Source organism: Perognathus longimembris, chromosome 1, assembly GCF_023159225.1.
Source record: "Perognathus longimembris pacificus isolate PPM17 chromosome 1, ASM2315922v1, whole genome shotgun sequence".
NCBI lineage: Eukaryota > Metazoa > Chordata > Mammalia > Rodentia > Heteromyidae > Perognathus > Perognathus longimembris.
In genome coordinates, this window is record NC_063161.1 from 143,455,661 (window position 1) to 143,472,254 (window position 16,594).

A 16,594-nucleotide genomic window follows, 5' to 3' on the forward strand; every position below is an offset into this window, starting at 1 on the left:
AGCAGTAAAAAAAAAAGTGGGTATCTTAATAAATTAAGACTTGAGTTAACAAAGAGCAAGCTGGCGTGAACTCATTAAGCCCTATGGAGTCAGGATGGAGCCAATAGAGGGCTTTCTTTTGTCTCTTTTGTTTTCAGGTGAACTTTGGAAACCTGGTGGTGAAAATGAATGATTTAACTGGACTAAATGGTTAAAAAGTTTATTTATCTGATGTGATTCGATTCCTATGCTATTTTTGTAATTTGGATTTTAAAGGATATTTATTAAACTAATGGGGATAGAAGTAAACTCTCATTAACTCTATGTATGTAGGAAGAAATGGCAAAATGGGCCAATTCTCACTAATTTATTGGAAAGCTGAATGGATAAGTATTTCTAATTCTGTAATTGTAATTCTTGCATTAAGAAAAAATTGTCATTTGAGTTCAAAGGTCTTCATGCCATGCCGTAACTGGGACTGAAGAAAAAAAAAAAAAAGAAGAAAGTTTTTTTTTGAAACAAGCAGCCTGAAGGCAAAGGGCCACACCTGGTTTCAAAATGCCTGTAAGCTTCAGAGTTTTTCCAATGCAGATAAAAGCCAAAGTGTTAGTGTTAAAGCAGAGGTTAGTAAAAAGGCTTTGGAAATCAAGAATACATTTATAAGAAAATTGGAAGTAAAATTGTCCTAAATGATTATTGTAAAGTGAGAAAAGGAGAATTATGGCTACCAAAATGTTTGTCATTCCAGTTTCTCTCTAGGTTTTTTTGTAACAGTTTCCAGCAGGCCCACAGAGGACAGGTGATTCCTACAAGTTTGTCAAGATCTAACACTGGCCCTTAAGTTCCAGGTAAGAGCATGCTTAAAAACTACTTCTGTGTGGACCACCTTGTTGCTTTTAATTGGACTAAAGTGGCCTCTTGTAAGACTCGTTGATCTGAAATTGGCGGTTCGAATCCAGCCCGGGCAGAGAAAGGTCCCTGTGAGAGACTTGTCTCTAATCAGTCAGCAGAGTGCTGGGAACGAAGTTGTGTGGAGCTCAAAAAGTGGTAGGGTGCTAGTCTTGAGCTGGAGAGCTGGGGGACAGCATTCAGGCCCTGAGTCCAAGTCCAGTGGAAAGTCACTCCTCCTGGGACAAAAGTGATGGAGCATCCAGAGGCAGTAAGCCACTGCTTGGATGGCAGAGATGGTGTCAGATCCTAGAGTCATTCCTGTTTGGCCTTTCAAAAGTTAATCAAAGCCAGGAAGTCCTAGAAGAATAGTTTGTGATTATGCCTTTCTAATGCCCATGTCTGTCTAGTGGGCAGGAACTTGCCAGTCATCTGTGATAGTGGGTAGTAAGGGTAAGTTTGTCAAATGAGAGGATAGTTTAAAATCCCAATCCCCCGCATCTACTCAAAGCTCTGACTGGCAGTGAGAATTTTAAGCTGATACATCTGTTCAGGAAAGAAAGCTTGTGGACCTGAGATTGTGTCTTTATTGAGATCTGTCAAAGTGAAGTACCAGACTTTGAAGTCAGGCCCCACTTTACCACGTGAACCCCACCTTACCACGTGAACCCCACTTTACCACATGAACCTGAGATAAGCGGACCCAGGACAAGCCTATTAGGGCGCAGTCGGTCTAGAACTCTAACCGCTGGGAATGCTTAACTCTGACCACCCCTAGAATGCCTTGGACCCTGAGCCAATCAGATTTGTACCTGTGTCCTAATCTTGCTTGCTGAACACCTGATTGTTGTAACTTTATTTTTTGCCTTTATAAGCCCTGTGTAATCGTAGCTTGGGGCGCTCCCTCCTAACCTCCGCTGTGTCAGTGGGTAGGACGAGGCCCGAGTTGCAGCTCGCCTTAAATAAAGCCTTGCCTTGCTTTTGCATTTCGGAATGTCTGAGTCTTGGTGGTCTTCTTGGTGGTGGTTTCACGACTTGGCATAACAAAAGGCCTGCAAAGGTAATGTAGGCATTTTTTAAGTCATCAAAGATCAGTTCCCCAGCCAGTCAGGAAAAAGCTTTTTTTTTTTTTTTTTTTGGCCAGTCCTGAGCCTTGGACTCAGGGCCTGAGCACTGTCCCTGGCTTCTTCCCGCTCAAGGCTAGCACTCCGCCACTTGAGCCACAGCGCCGCTTCTGGCCGTTTTCTGTATATGTGGTGCTGGGGAATCGAACCTAGGGCCTCGTGTATCCGAGGCAGGCACTCTTGCCACTAGGCTATATCCCCAGCCCCAGGAAAAAGCTTTTACAAACTAGAATGTGAAAAGGCTACACTGCGGTAGCCCAAAAAGAAGTCTGTATAGTTAAGTTAAATGTTGAATGTAATTTCCAGTTTGGAGTAAAGCTCTTAATGGACATCTGATCCTGCAGCCCCTTGGTAAAGTAGACTAAGGTTATAGGTTCCTGGCTAGGTAAGGTCAACGCCCCTGAGTCAGCCTGAAGAAGTTATAGCAGATGGATGATCTTCGCCCATCAGCCTCCCCTTTTAGGACCAAGGGACCAGAGTTGTTTTTGGGAAGATGAGGCAGGATAAACTAGAGGCATGGAAAACAGAGGTAACAGTATACAGAGACTGCACCTGTGAGAAATGGTTACAGGCCAAGCCTTCTATGTTGGCTTAAAAAAATAATCCTAGCCTTATTGGAAATATCTGATTGTGAGAAATGGTTACAGGCCAAGCCTTCTATGTTAGCTTAAAAAAATAATCCTAGCCTTATTGGAAATATCTGATTTAAACTTATTGCCCTGGCAAAATGACCCAAGGGCCATTGATTGCCTAAAGCTGTCTTGACTTTCAGTGATGTGCCAGCCTACAAAAGCTAGTGTGCTTAAGAAGGAATCAGGAAAATACAAGGAAATTTGACTAAAGTTAGGCTTTAGGTTAACTTAGGTTAAGCTTCTCTAACCAGTCTATGGAGAAAGTTGCAGGTAACCCAGAAGGTGTGACATTCTACTGGAACCACTGGGAGCCACTGCTGCCTGACACCACCATGGCCCCTGCCCATTGCATTTGAGTGAGGATCAAGGACAGTCTAACAGTCATCTGGAAGAATCTACATCTTCAGATGAGACTCTTATCACACGCAGCTAATTTCTGCTGGAAAGTGCTTTGGATCTGCTAAAACTAAAATTTTGGGGAGACATTCTTTTTATTTTTATTTTTTTGCCAGTCCTGGGCCTTGGACTCAGGGCCTGAGCACTGTCCCTGGCTTCTTTTTTTCTCAAGGCTAGCACTCTGCCACTTGAGCCACAGCGCCACTTCTGGCCGTTTTCTGTATATGTGATGCTGGGGAATCGAACCCAGGGCCTCATGTATACGAGGCAAGCTCTCTTGCCACTAGGCCATATCCCCAGCCCCAAGACATTCTTGAGTTGACTGGAGTTAACTAGCTCTATTAAGAAAATTGGATATTGTAAGAAATTTTCAAGCAGACTGGCCTGCTGCCAAATTCAAAGTATGTATGACAGGCATTGCCTGGGGTGGGAGGTTTGTCCAAGGGTATTAAAATGTGTACAGATGGATTAGGGTGTGACCTCAGAAAAAAGAGGGAGGTAACTGCCATCAGGTATGCCAGGTACCAAGGTAACTGGACAGAGATTTAAACTGCTTGGGGCATCTTCATGGAGCCCTCCTGGGGGTGGATCTTACAGATGCCACTGGCCAACCTTAGGCACTTAGAGGAACTGGAAACTGGAGACATCTACTCTAGAATAGTTGGCTCATGATATAGAATATAGATATAGAATATATAGAATATAGATATAGAATATAGAATATAGATATAGAATAGTTGGCTCATGATAGTTGGCTCTGATCTGGCTTTTTAAGAGCAGCAGTCCCATTGGACTGACTGTTGCCCCATCTTTGTTCTCCCCAACAGCCTGTGGGTGGAGTCACAGTAAATTGCCTTGATGTAGTTGAGATAAACTGGAAAATGTAGGCAGTTTAAAACTCTAGCAGCAAAGAAGCCCCAGGAAATGTAAAGAAGGTTAGTGTAGAAAGCCTTGGAGAAAGGGATAGAGAAATGGTTTCCTCTGGATAAGAAAGGGTATGAGGGGCAAGGTAACAAACTGTACAAGAAATGTATCCAGTGCCTAACGTATGAAACTGTAACCTTTCTGTACATCAGTTTGATAATAAAAATTTGAAAAAAAAAAAGTAAATTGTCACAGAATGCTCCAGTAAGTGACTGATGGTATGAGGAAGTAGAAGATGGTGTGAGTGGGGATATGTTAAATTTTATAAGACACAGGTTATAAAACTGTATAAGGAAAGACTTTAGAGAGAGAAAACAAAAATGTTTCCTTTAGATTAAAAGGTTTGGTATGGAGTATGTAACAAATGGTATCAGTATGTCTTAAAATTAGAGCATATGAGTAAAGTTGGTATGTAATCAAATTGGCTATAATATAAATAGGGTCAGAATTGGGGCTTTGGTGTAAAACTATGTTTATCTGTACTTGTATCTGCAGGGCTAAGGGACTTGTATGATGTCATCTACATGTTATTCCTAACTTGCATTCGCATTTGTTATGAGCTTTTATCACCCCCTCAGAGCCCTATAGCAAGTCCACCAAGAGATCTGGCTCAAGCTAAAGGCCCTTTATGAGACTGGACCTCCTCCTGAGCCACACCCGCTACCACCTGAGTAAAGTGCCACCGACATCCTATGGTATTGCGGGCACAATACCAATCTATCCCTACCGATTCTCAGTCAGAATCAAACGAATAAGCAGGGAGAACCACGATTGGTTCTCGAGTTACCTATCAGAAGGGGGGAAAAAAGGGGGGAATGAAACCAAGGGCAAGCTTATTAGGGCCCAGCTGGTCAAGAACTCTAACCGCCTGGGAATGCTTAACTCTAACCGCCCCTAGAATGCCTCGAGCCCTGGGCCAATCAGATTTGTACCTGTGTCCTAATCTTGCTTGCTTAAACACCTGATTGCTGTAACTTTGTCTTTTGCCTTTATAAGCTCTGTGTAATCACAGCTCGAGGCTGGCTCCTAACCTCCGCTGTGTGGGTGGGTAGGACAAGGGCTTGAATAAAGTCTTGCCTTGCTTTTGTATTTCGGAATGTCTGAGTCTCGGTGGCCTTCTTGGTGGTCGTTTCGTGACTTGGCATAACAGCTACTGTATATGATTTTGGTACACTGGGTATTCTATATATGCCTACCTGATCTAGGGAAGGGAAAGAAAAACGAGGGTGTAAGATATCACAAGATATGTACTCACTGCCTTATTATGTAACTATACCCCTTTTGCATAACACCTTGTCAACAAAATTTAATTAATAAAATTTTTTAAAAAAGAAAATGTGGTATACATAAAAAGAAAAGTCTCTTGAGATTCTTACCTCCAGTGAACTAGAAACTGGAAGCAGAGGTATAGTTCAAAGTGGTAGAGTTCTAGCCTGGAGCAAAAAAGCTTAGGGACAGTACCCAGGCCCTGAGTTTAAGCCCCATGACTGATGGGGGGGGGGGCGTAAGTCTCATGGGATTTACTGCCAGGGCTGGCTTTGAACCATGATCCTCAGATGTCCACTTCCTGAGTTGCTAGGATTACTGGTGTGACCCACCAGCACCCAGCTTCCAACACAATATTTTTTATACTGCAGTCAACAGTTTTCTTCCTAAATATTCTTAAAACAGATTCAGTTATGTTCAGAAGTCTTCTCATTGTCATCTCCTCTCACTTATACCAAGGTAATGGTGTAATACGAAGGTCATTGTTAACTGCAAATCACAGTCAAAATATTGAATATCATAGATTTAACCTAAATTCACCTAGTAAAACTACCTCTAACAATCTAGGAATAAATTTGCCTTTTACAAAAGCCACTCAAAAGTATAAAAACAGTATAAGTTCAAGTATATAGATTCACTGTCAACTTGGCTAAGGGTTTTCCACCCTTCCATAGACTTCTTTTTCTGTAACAAATAGAAGTAGAAGCAATCAATCAAGAAAGGAGAATCTAACAGGTCAAGGTTATAAGGGCTTTCAAAAAGGAGAGAAAGTTTTAGACAATGAAGTGTTATTTTCCCCTTACTAGTTCACCATATCTCACAAATATATACAGCCCTCAGCAAAAGCTCCCAAGAGTGAGTAGAGTGTGCTTTTGTTTGTTTTTGTTTCTTTTGCCAGTCCTGGGGTGTGGACTCAGGGCCTGAGCACTATCCCTGGCTTCTTTTTGCTCAAGGCTAGCACTCTGCCACTTGAGCCACAGTGCCACTTCCAGCTTTTTTTCTATATATGTGGTACTGAGGGATCGAACCCAGGACTTTATGTAAACAAGGTGAGCACTTTACCACTAGGCCATATTCCCAGCCCCTAGAGTGTGCTTTTTTATCCAACAATCTCCATCAACAGTTTTCTTTTTTTTTCTTTTTTTTTTTTTTTTGGCCAGTCCTGGACCTTGGACTCAGGGCCTGAGCACTGTCCCTGGCTTCTTCCCGCTCAAGGCTAGCACTCTGCCACTTGAGCCACAGCGCCGCTTCTGGCCGTTTTCTGTATATGTGGTGCTGGGGAATCGAACCTAGGGCCTCGTGTATCCGAGGCAGGCACTCTTGCCACTAGGCTATATCCCCAGCCCATGAGATTCTTATCTCCAATTAACCACCCTAAATCCAGAAGTGGAGATGTTGCTCAAGTAGTAGAGTGCCGGCTTTGAGTAAAAAAGCTCAAGGATAGCACCCAGGCTCTGAATTTAATACCCAGTACTGGCGCACACACAAAAAAGATACTCTTTTTTAGCCCCATCCATCAACAGTTTTCTTACATGACTTGGTTTCTATAAATCTGATACTGTAACTGATTTTGCTACCCTGGATATTGTATACATGTGTATTGGAACTAGGGAAGGGAAGGGGAATATCAAAATGGAGAAAAAGGATAAAAGACAAACCAATGCAATAGCAATACTTACAAAACTGTATACTGCAAATCAACTGTACTACTCAGGGGGGGAGGGAAGGAAGGGGGGGGAGGAAGGTGGGAGGAGGGAGGAGGTAACAAGTTGGATAAGAAATGAATGCACTGGGCTGGGGATATGGCCTAGTGGCAAGAGTGCTTGCCTCGTATACATGAGGCCCTGGGTTCAATTCCCCAGCACCACATATACAGAAAACGGCCAGAAGTGGTGCTGTAGCTCAAGTGGCAGAGTGCAAAAAGAAGCCAGGGACAGTGCTCAGGCCCTGAGTCCAAGCCCCAGGACTGGCCAAAAAAAAAAAAAAAAAAAAAAGAAATGTATGCACTGCCTTATGTATGAAACTGTAACCCCTCTGTACATCACTTTGACAATAAGTAAATAAATTTTAAAAAAAGAGATACTGACTACTCATCACACTTCGCATATAGACAGAGATCTTGTCTCCTATTGTTATCAAATGTCAGGGACACAGTAAGTACTAACTTGTGTTGAATAAGTAAGTTCCTCTGGAGCATCTAAGGACCTCACAAATTCAAATGACATAGATTGTCAGGTGACATAGGAGAAATCTGTAACAAATGAGTCAGTACATACCCAACGTCAGGCTAGTTTCCTTCCCTGGGTTTTGTATAACAACTTCCTTGGCATCCTATTTCATCCCGACAACACAAAACCATTTCATCTCAAACCTGCCACAATGATTTCGCTGAGTTTTGTTCAGGGTATACTCCCAAGAATAAAACTGAATTGTGCTAAAAAAGATTTCCTTCTCCAACTTCTGCTTTGTTGCCAGGATTTACTATGACTTCTTGGGCACGACTTTTACAAAGAGATCTCTGTTCCAGAAGCAAGCCCCTCAGTCCAGATGTGCGGGGTCGGGGGGTGGGGTGGGCGGGAGAGTGCGTTTCAGACTAGGAGGCAATGCCTGCGACGGGTCAGGGGCACACGCTCGGGCGTGGACCGACCCAGGGCCCAAGCACCCCCACATCTGAACTAAGTGCTGCGAGTTCCCTGCGCCCTACTCGGAGCCAACCTTGGGGTTCAGAGCGGGCGCTGCAATGAACCTCCCCGGCGTCTAGGGGAAAAGGCGCACGTAGGGACTGACGCTCGCAGCACCCCAGACGCCACTGGGGGACCAATTGTCACCGTAGGACCTCCGGGAGAGGGGCGGGGTGAGGGCTCTCGTAACGCGCGTGCGCAGAGAGCCAGTTTCCTAGACGCCGGCTGGGAGGGTGGAGAGTCACGCCCAGAGCCTGGAGCCTACTGTGTGCGCAGGCGCACTCAGCAATCCCCGCTGTTTCCAACCTTCCCTCTCTCCTCCCCTCCCCCCAGGCGGACCTCGGGGCGGGGCCTCGGGGTGGGGCCTGGGGCGGGGCTAAATGCGGCGGGGAGCTCTGCTTTTTGACTTGTTTCCAGCCGCGTCCAAGTCCAGTGAGGGGGGTCTGCGAGAGTCATGTTACCCAACACAGGGTAAGCCGATGCGGGACGCTGCGAGCGAAGCTGGGCTGGGAGGCGTGCGGGGCGGGGGGGGGGGCTCTTGGGGGCGCCGCAGCCGATCGCCCCGGCGGCCCGGGGTCTACGGAGGGAGGGTTAAGTAAGTGAAGTGGCCGCCCGGCTCCCAGGCATCTCGGCGCGCGCGCGGTGCGCGGTGCACCCGGGGTCTGCGCTCCAGCTTGGAAAACAATCCAAAGTCGTGTGTAAGACTGCTGGGGGGCCGAGGGGAACGGCAGTGGGAGCCCCTGTCCACCCGTGAGGGCCGACCGGGAGTTTCTCCGCGCTCTCAGGCCGGCTGGGGTGGCCCCACCTTGGACTCCGCCGGAGCTGCGTGACAGCCGAGGGACTTGCTAGTTTCTAGGTGAAAGGTCACTGGGGCCGCTAGTGACTCCGAGTTTCCACTTACTCCGGTCGCTGGGTCGTACAATGATGAATGGTAGGATGGAGTTTTTAAAACTACACCTTGACTTTGACTCTACTATGTGTTTAGTACGAGGAAATGTGCGTTTATGAAGTCAAAATGGTCAGTGTTCTTTTAAGTCGGTATTTTGGTGAAAAGCCAATAAGGCCATGACACGTGCAGGTTTGTGTTTAAATACATGAAGACATGTCTGTCGTGTTTTTATGGTATTGCACTATTTATTTTGTGGTACTAGAGATAGATCCCAGGACTTCCTTTAGACATCTAGGCAAGAGTTCTTACAATGGAACTACACTTCTGGACCTTGCTTTTATGCTTTTAATATTTTGTATTTTAGAAAATCTATGCCCACGCATTGAATTAAGATTTTCTCATCCACTTGAGGTTTATTTTGGTATAGTCAGTGAGTTAGGAAGCCCACTTCATTTTGGTCCAGGTATTTTATCTCAGCCACATGACCTAGTGTTAAATCCTTTGCTTGCTGTTAGAAATTGCAGTTATCACTGTCATATGTTTATTTCTTGTATGTTGTGGGAGCTAGAGATGGGCCCAAGGACCTGTGTATTCAAGATGAACACATCAACACTAGCTATATTCCCAGCCTTTTATTTTATTTGTGTATGTACACATATGTGTATGTACACGTGTGTGTAGGTACTGGGATCTGAACTCAGGGCCTGTGTGCTGCCCCTAGCCTTTTCACTCAAGGCTGGTGCTCTCCCACTTGAGCCACAGCTCCACTTCTGGCTTTTTGCTGGTTATGAAATGAGTCTCACTGACTTTCCTGCCCAGGTTGGCTTTGAGCAGTGAGCTTCGGATCTCTGCCTCCTGCATGGCTAGGATCTTTTACAGGCATATACCATCATCCTAGGCTTACTCTTGTTTTATAAAATATTTGAATATAACTAGTTCCCACCTCAACTTCTTCCTGGTTATTCTTTGGTGTTTTTGAAATTTTAATTGTTATTATTATAAAGTTGTTGTACAGAGGGCTTAGTTATATATGTCAGATAATGAGTACATTTCTTTTTGGATAATGTCACCCTCTTCCCTTGCTGTCTCCTAGTTTTTCCCTTCTGTCACTACCCATAAGTTATAAGTTACCCATAGTTCATTTTCAACATAGTGTCTACCGAATATGATATTTATTTTTGTTCATTATTATTATTATTATTATTACTAGTACTAGAGCTTGAATACAGGGCCTCTTGCTGGCTTGGCTTTCTTATTTGGCTGGCACTCTACCACTTGAGCCACACTTCCAGCTTTAAAATTTTGTTTTAAATGTGCCAGAACAGCACTGATGCTCAAGTACTTTCACCACTCCTCTAATTCCAGCTTTCTTTGCTGGTTAACTGAAACTAAGAATCTCATGGATTTGTCTGGCTGGGCTGGTTTTGACCCCATGATCCTCAGATTTCAGCCTCCTGGGTAACTCAGACATGAGCCACAGGCACCTAGCTGGTATTTATTTTTTCAAGTGAACTTTAGAATAGGTTATGCCAGTTGTTTTTTCTGAATTGGTCTTTTAAAACATGGTTACAGATTTTATCCCATTTACTCTGATTTTGAAGTGCAAGAAAATTTTAGTAAATTGAAGTTTGAGTTTATATTGAGTTTGAGTTTACATTTTCAAGTTTTAGCCACCTACCAGAGGCACTGAGAAGTTTGGATTCTTTTTCTGAGTACCCTTGCCATTCACGTTGTGATTCTAATGCTTTGATCTGCAGGTCCATCTTGACAGTACAGATCCACCTGGGCTGCCTTTGTCCTTGCTGTCAAGGCCCAGACTGGCTGAGAAAGAGATGCCCTTTGTCCTACTGGGATTCTATCCCAGTAGGCAAGAGATTCACAGGGAAAGGAGAGAGCCTTTAATAACAATTATTGGGAAATCTTTAGATGAATACTTAAAAACATCACTTTAGACCAGTCAGTGGTGGCTCTCGCCTGTAATCCTAACTAATTAGGAGGCTCAGATTTGAGAATCACGGTTCAAAGCCAGCCCAGGAAGGAAAGTCCATGAGCTTCATATATCCAATTTTAAACTAAAAAGCCAGAAATGGAGATGTGGCTCAAGTGGTAGAGTGCTATCTTTGGGCCAAAACAAAACAAAACAAAACAAAAAAAAACCAGGGACAGTGTCCAAGTCCTGAGTTTCGGCCCCCAAACTGGCACAAAAAAAAGGAAATTACTTTACACTTCATGTATACTATCTTATATATAGAAAAGGGAAAGTTGCACACACCATACAGCATATACACATTGTATGTATATATGTTTGCATTATTAAAAAATATAGAAAAAGAATAGACCAGAAATTAATGAAGCTGGTTCCTACATAAAAGATACTACAGGGGCTGGGAATATGGCCTAGTGGTAAAGTGCTTGCCTCATATACATGAAGCCCTGGGTTCGATTCCTCAGCACCACATATATAGAAAAAACTGGAAATGGTGCTGTGACTCAAGTGGTAGAGTGCTAGCCTTGAGCAAAAAGAAGCCGGGGACAGTGCTTAGGCCCTGAATCCCAAGCTCCAGGACTGGCAAAAAAACAAAACAAACAAACAAAAAAGACACTACACTTCTTTGAGTGTACATTATTATAAGGTTTTGGCTGTTAAACTTGTTTTATAACATGCCTTACTAAAGATGAAACAGAAAAGTAAAATAGAATGCCAGCCTAAAAAAGAAATGTAACTATATGTCAAACTTACCACTTGTAATTTTTAACATATGATCTGTATGCCTTCAGAGGGATTTTACCTAAAGGCCAAAAAAAGGCAGAGAAATCTTGAATTCTGTACAGTAGATATATTATTGATAGTGGCATTGAATTCTGTATTGTAGGTTTATTATTATTAGTGGTATTGATGTGGTAATTAAAAGATTAGTGTGTCTTATATTACACATTTATCTTGTGTTGCTCAGACTCTTTAACAGAAGAGCAGATAAGAACTTTACTGTCTCTTTAGACATGTATGAGAGATTCTGGATTATCTTTAAATATTCCCTAAGATGGCCCTAAGGGCCTTCCTTTTTAAACTTTCAGAAAGCCTCACTCTATAGCTAATCTTTGTTACCAAAACTATCAAAGCTTGGTATTTCTGTCTTCTAAGTGTGTTTAATGGCCAGGTGTGATAGTGCATACCTCTATTGCCACCTACTTGGTAGATGACTGGAGCTTTGTCAGGCAAAACGTTAATGAAATTCCATCTCTGGAAGTAAGACTGGCCTAGTTGGTATGTGCCTGTCATCTTAGCTATGCTGGAGGCATAGTTAGGTGGGAGGATTAGAGTGTGAGGCCAGCTATATACAAAAGTGTGAGACATTATGTGAAAAGTAACTAAAGCAAGATGGTAGAGCTAATGAGGATCTGAGTTCAAAATTCTAATATCGAGAGAGAAAGAGAGAGAAGGGGGGGAGAGGGAGAGAGAGAGAAAGGGATGTTTAACCTTTTTTTTTTGTCTTTTTATTTTTATTTTTTTGTAGTGCTAGGGCTCAAACTCAGGGCCTCATGTATACTGAAGATAAATTCTACTACCTATCTCCAACCTCTTAATCTAGCATGTGTATCTAATTTAATAGTCCCTTCAGTAAAATATTACCATTCTTCCAAACAATTCAAGGCCCTTCAAAAGTTACATTCTAGCTAGGCACTGGTGGCTCACAGCTGTAATCCTAGATACTCAGGAGGCTGAGATCTGAGGATCAAGGTTCAAAACCAGCCCAGGCAGGAAAGTTTGCGGAGACTCTCATCTCCAATTAACCACCAGAAAACTTGAAGTGGTGATTTTTTTTGGCTCAAGTGGTAGAGCATTAGCCTTGAGGTGAAGAGCTCAGGGACAATGCCCAGGCCCAGAGTTCAAGCTCCACCACCACCACCACCACCACCACCAAAAAAAAGTTACATTCTAGTTATTCCATTTTAACTCTTAGGTTACTTGTAGTAATATATTATATTAAAAAAACCCACAAACTTTATTTTATTATAATTGCACTCACCCCCACCCCCACCCTTTGGTCTCTATACTTACTTAACAGTACCTTTGGTTTTCTAACCTTTGGTTTTTCTAATCTTGAATCTCAGACCTTCCATCTGGAAACACTATTTTTCAGTTTTGGTTTTGTTTTCCTCTCATACCCATTCCCCCCTTCTTTTTTTCTCTTCCAGTTATGGGGTTTCTTAATTGTTTGCTCTGCTGGTATTCTATCACAGGAATCACACATTCACACCTTCATTTTCTTAATTGGATATGGAATCTTTTATCCTTTTTTGCCTAGGCTGGTTTAAAACCCCAATCTTTCAAATCTCAGCTGCCTATGTAGGAAAATAGGATTACAGATATGACCCCTTGCCCAGAATAGAAACACTTTTCTTCTGACTGAAGTAGACATAAGCAAGAAAAGTATATAGGTTAGAATAAAATCAACAACATTGTCTTTATTTATTTATTTTTTGCCGGTCCTGGGTCTTGAGCTCAGGGCCTGAGCACTGTCCCTGGCTTCTTTTTGCTCAAGGATAGTACTCTACCACTTGAGCCACAGTGCTACTCCGGCTTTTTCTATATATGTGGTGCTTAGGAATGGAACCCAGGGCTTCATGTATATGAGGCAAGCACTTTACCACTAGGCCATATTCCCAGCCCAACAACCTTGTCCTTATTTGTGTGTATCATTATCCCAGACCAAAGACCAAGATTGTGTTTGTTGCTTGAACTTTTAACATGTTTGTCTTTTATATTACAAACTACCTCCAAACTTGACGGAGAGAAGGTAAAAGCTGCTAGCCAGTCTTGGGGCTTGAACTCAGGGCCTGAGCATTGTCCCTGGCTTCTTTTTGCTCAAGGCTAGCACTCTACCACTTGAGCCACAGCACTATTTCCAGCTTTTTCTATATATGTGGTGCTGACGAATCCAACCCAGAGCTTCATGTATATAAGGCAAGAACTTTACCACTAGGCCATTTTCCCAGTCCCTAGATTTTTCCTTAAAAAATTTTTGTCATGAAGCTCAAACTTGAGGCCTGAACTTGGGTCCTTGAGCTTTCTTGCTCAAGGCTACTGACACTTTGAGCTGCACTTCACTTTGGGTTTTCAGTGGTTAATTGAAGACTTTCCTGCCCCAGCTGGCTTTGAACCACGATCATCAGATCTCAGCCTCCTGAGTAGCTAGGATTACAGGTGTGAGCCACCAGTGCCAGGCTTGTGGTTATATTTGATTAACAGGTTGCAGTCATACAAACCAACATCTTTACTCCTATGTGTTCTACAGAAATTCTTTTAGTTGTAATTGAAAGATAACTACAACAGTATTCAGTATAGCAGCATTGTCCACAGTAAAAAACAACAACCCTGGAAACCACTCTGAAAATTCATAAATAGCATGAGTAAATAACTATAGAAAGTTCATATATGGAATCTTATGTATTGTTGGAAAGAAAATAAGCACACTTATTTAAATCAATGTAGACAAATCTTAATATTAGAATAGAAGGAAGCAAATGATAGAATAACATGTATTGTATGAAGTTATTACAGAAAGTTCATTACTGTATTTTTTTTTATTAGTAATGGGGCTTGAACTCTGGGCCTGGGTGCTGTCCTGTAACTCTTCAACTCAACACTAGCACTCTGCCACTTGAGCCACAGCTCCACTTCAGGTTTTCTGATGGTTAGCTGGAGATAACAGTCTCACAGACTTTCCTGCCAGGGCTGGCTTTGAACCATGATCCTCAGCCACCTGAGTGGCTAGGATTACAGGCATGAGCTACTGGTACCTGGCTAACACTATTGTTGAGAGCATGTTTGGAAGGCTTTTTTGTTTGTTTGTTTTTTGTAAAAGCCTAGATCATAGGTACTTGGCTTTGTGAGGCAAAAGGCAACATTGGAGACATATATACTTATATAACAGAGAAAAATAGTTTCTATATTATCTTTTATTGTTGATATTCAAAATAACTGGGCACAATTGTTTTGTAGTACAAGCACTAATAAGAGTGGTGAAGGGTAGCATCATAGTTTTATCAAGTTATTATAATAACAAAGTATCACAAACTAGGTAGCTTAAAAAGTTTTATTAACTGGAAGCTGGTGACTTACACCTGTAATCTTAGCTACTCAGGAGGCTGAGATATGAGTATTACTGTTCAAAGCCAGCCAGGGGAGGAAAATCTGTGAGACATTCTGATCTCCAAGGAGGCGCTAAAAAGCCATACGTGGAGCTGTGGCTGAAGTGGTATAGCACTAGCCTTGAGCAAAAACTCAAGGACACGACTAAAGCCCTGAGTTCAAACCCCAGGACTAGCATAACAACAACAACAACAACAACAAAAAGCACAACTAAACTAACTTAAATTTATTCTCTTGTGATTCTGAAATTATTAATTACTAGCTAGAAATTACTATGTCACCACAGCTCTGCTTCTTTTAAAATCCTGAGTCTTGTCCTACTTTCTTCCAAGTTTCTGGTGATTGTTAATAATCATTGGCATTCTTTGGCTAGGATCTGCATCACATGTTCTTATAAGGCCACTAGTAATACCACTTTAAGGGCCCAGTCTTCTCCAACCCTAGTTGTATTTGAAACAACTCTGGTTCTCAGTAAGGTCATATTCTATGGTACTGGAGTTTTGAACTTCGACATCTTTTCTTTGGGTGGGGGGGTGGGAGACACATTCTATTAATATCAGGAAGATAATATTTCACTTGAGGTTCTATATAATCAAATCGATCACAAATGTTCATCTATAAAACTCATTCTTTGCTGGCCACCAGTGGCTCACACCTATAATCCTAGGTACTCAGGAGGCTGAGATCTGAGGATCATGGTTCAAAGCCAGTCTGGACAGTAAAGTCCTTGATATTCTTATCTCCAGTTAAACACCAGAAAACCAGAAGTAGAGCTGTGGCTCAAGTAGTATAGCCTGGAGCCAAAAGGCTCAGGGACAGCACCCAGGCCCTGAGTTCAAGCCCCACAACCAACAACAAAAAATTATTGGGCTGGGAATGGGGCTTAGTGGTAGAGTGCTTGCCTAACATGCATGAAGCTCTGGGTTTGATACCTCAGCACCATGTATATAGAAAAATCCACAAGTGGTGCTGTGGCTCAAGTGATGGAGTGCTAGCCTTGAACAAAAAGAAGCCAGGGACAGTGCTCAGGCCCTGAGTTCAAGCCTCAGGACTGGCCAAAAGAAAAATCTTTGCTTATGGCCATACACAAAGGTAATTTTCTTGACTTGGATAATAATTACACAATTTTCACTTTTATTTTGTCTTTTAAACTTTTGATTTTTTCCAGTCCTGGGGCTTGAACTCAGGGCCTGAGCACTGTCCCTGGCTTCTTTTTGCTCAAGGCTAGCACTCTACCACTTGAGTCACAGCACTACTTCTGCCTTTTTCTATATATGTGGTGCTGAGGAATCGAACCCAGGGCTTCATGTATATGAGGCAAGCACTCTACCACTAGGCCATATTCCTAGCCCTTGTCTTTTAAACTTTAAACATTCATTTTTACATACTATGGGGGGCTGGGAGTATGGCCTAGTGGCAAGAGTGCTTGCCTCCTACACATGAAGCTCTCAGTTCGATTCCCCAGCACCACATATATGGAAAACGGCCAAAGGGGGCGCTGTGGCCCAAGTGGCGGAGTGCTAGCCTTGAGCAAGAAGAAGCCAGGGACAGCGCTCAGGCCCTGAGTCCCAAGGCCCAGGACTGGCCAAAAAAAAAAAAAAAAAAAAAAAAAAAAAAAAAGATACATACTATGGTACATTTTCTATTTTCACCAAGAATAG

At 42.7% G+C, this 16,594-nt stretch overlaps 1 protein-coding gene across 2 annotated transcripts in view; it reads left to right on the plus strand.

The window, feature by feature from the left end:
• The first annotated feature begins 8,265 nt into the window (after nucleotides 1-8,265).
• Hsdl2 (hydroxysteroid dehydrogenase like 2) overlaps nucleotides 8,266-16,594 on the plus strand; it is a 50,897-nt gene continuing 42,568 nt past the window's right edge. The window contains exon 1 of one of the 2 annotated variants that reach the window (XM_048339240.1): nucleotides 8,266-8,361. In XM_048339240.1, the coding sequence (XP_048195197.1) occupies nucleotides 8,345-8,361 (17 nt within the window). In that variant the 5' untranslated portion in view covers nucleotides 8,266-8,344. The remainder of the gene's footprint in view (nucleotides 8,362-16,594) is intronic. The other variant, XM_048339246.1, reaches the window with a different exon arrangement.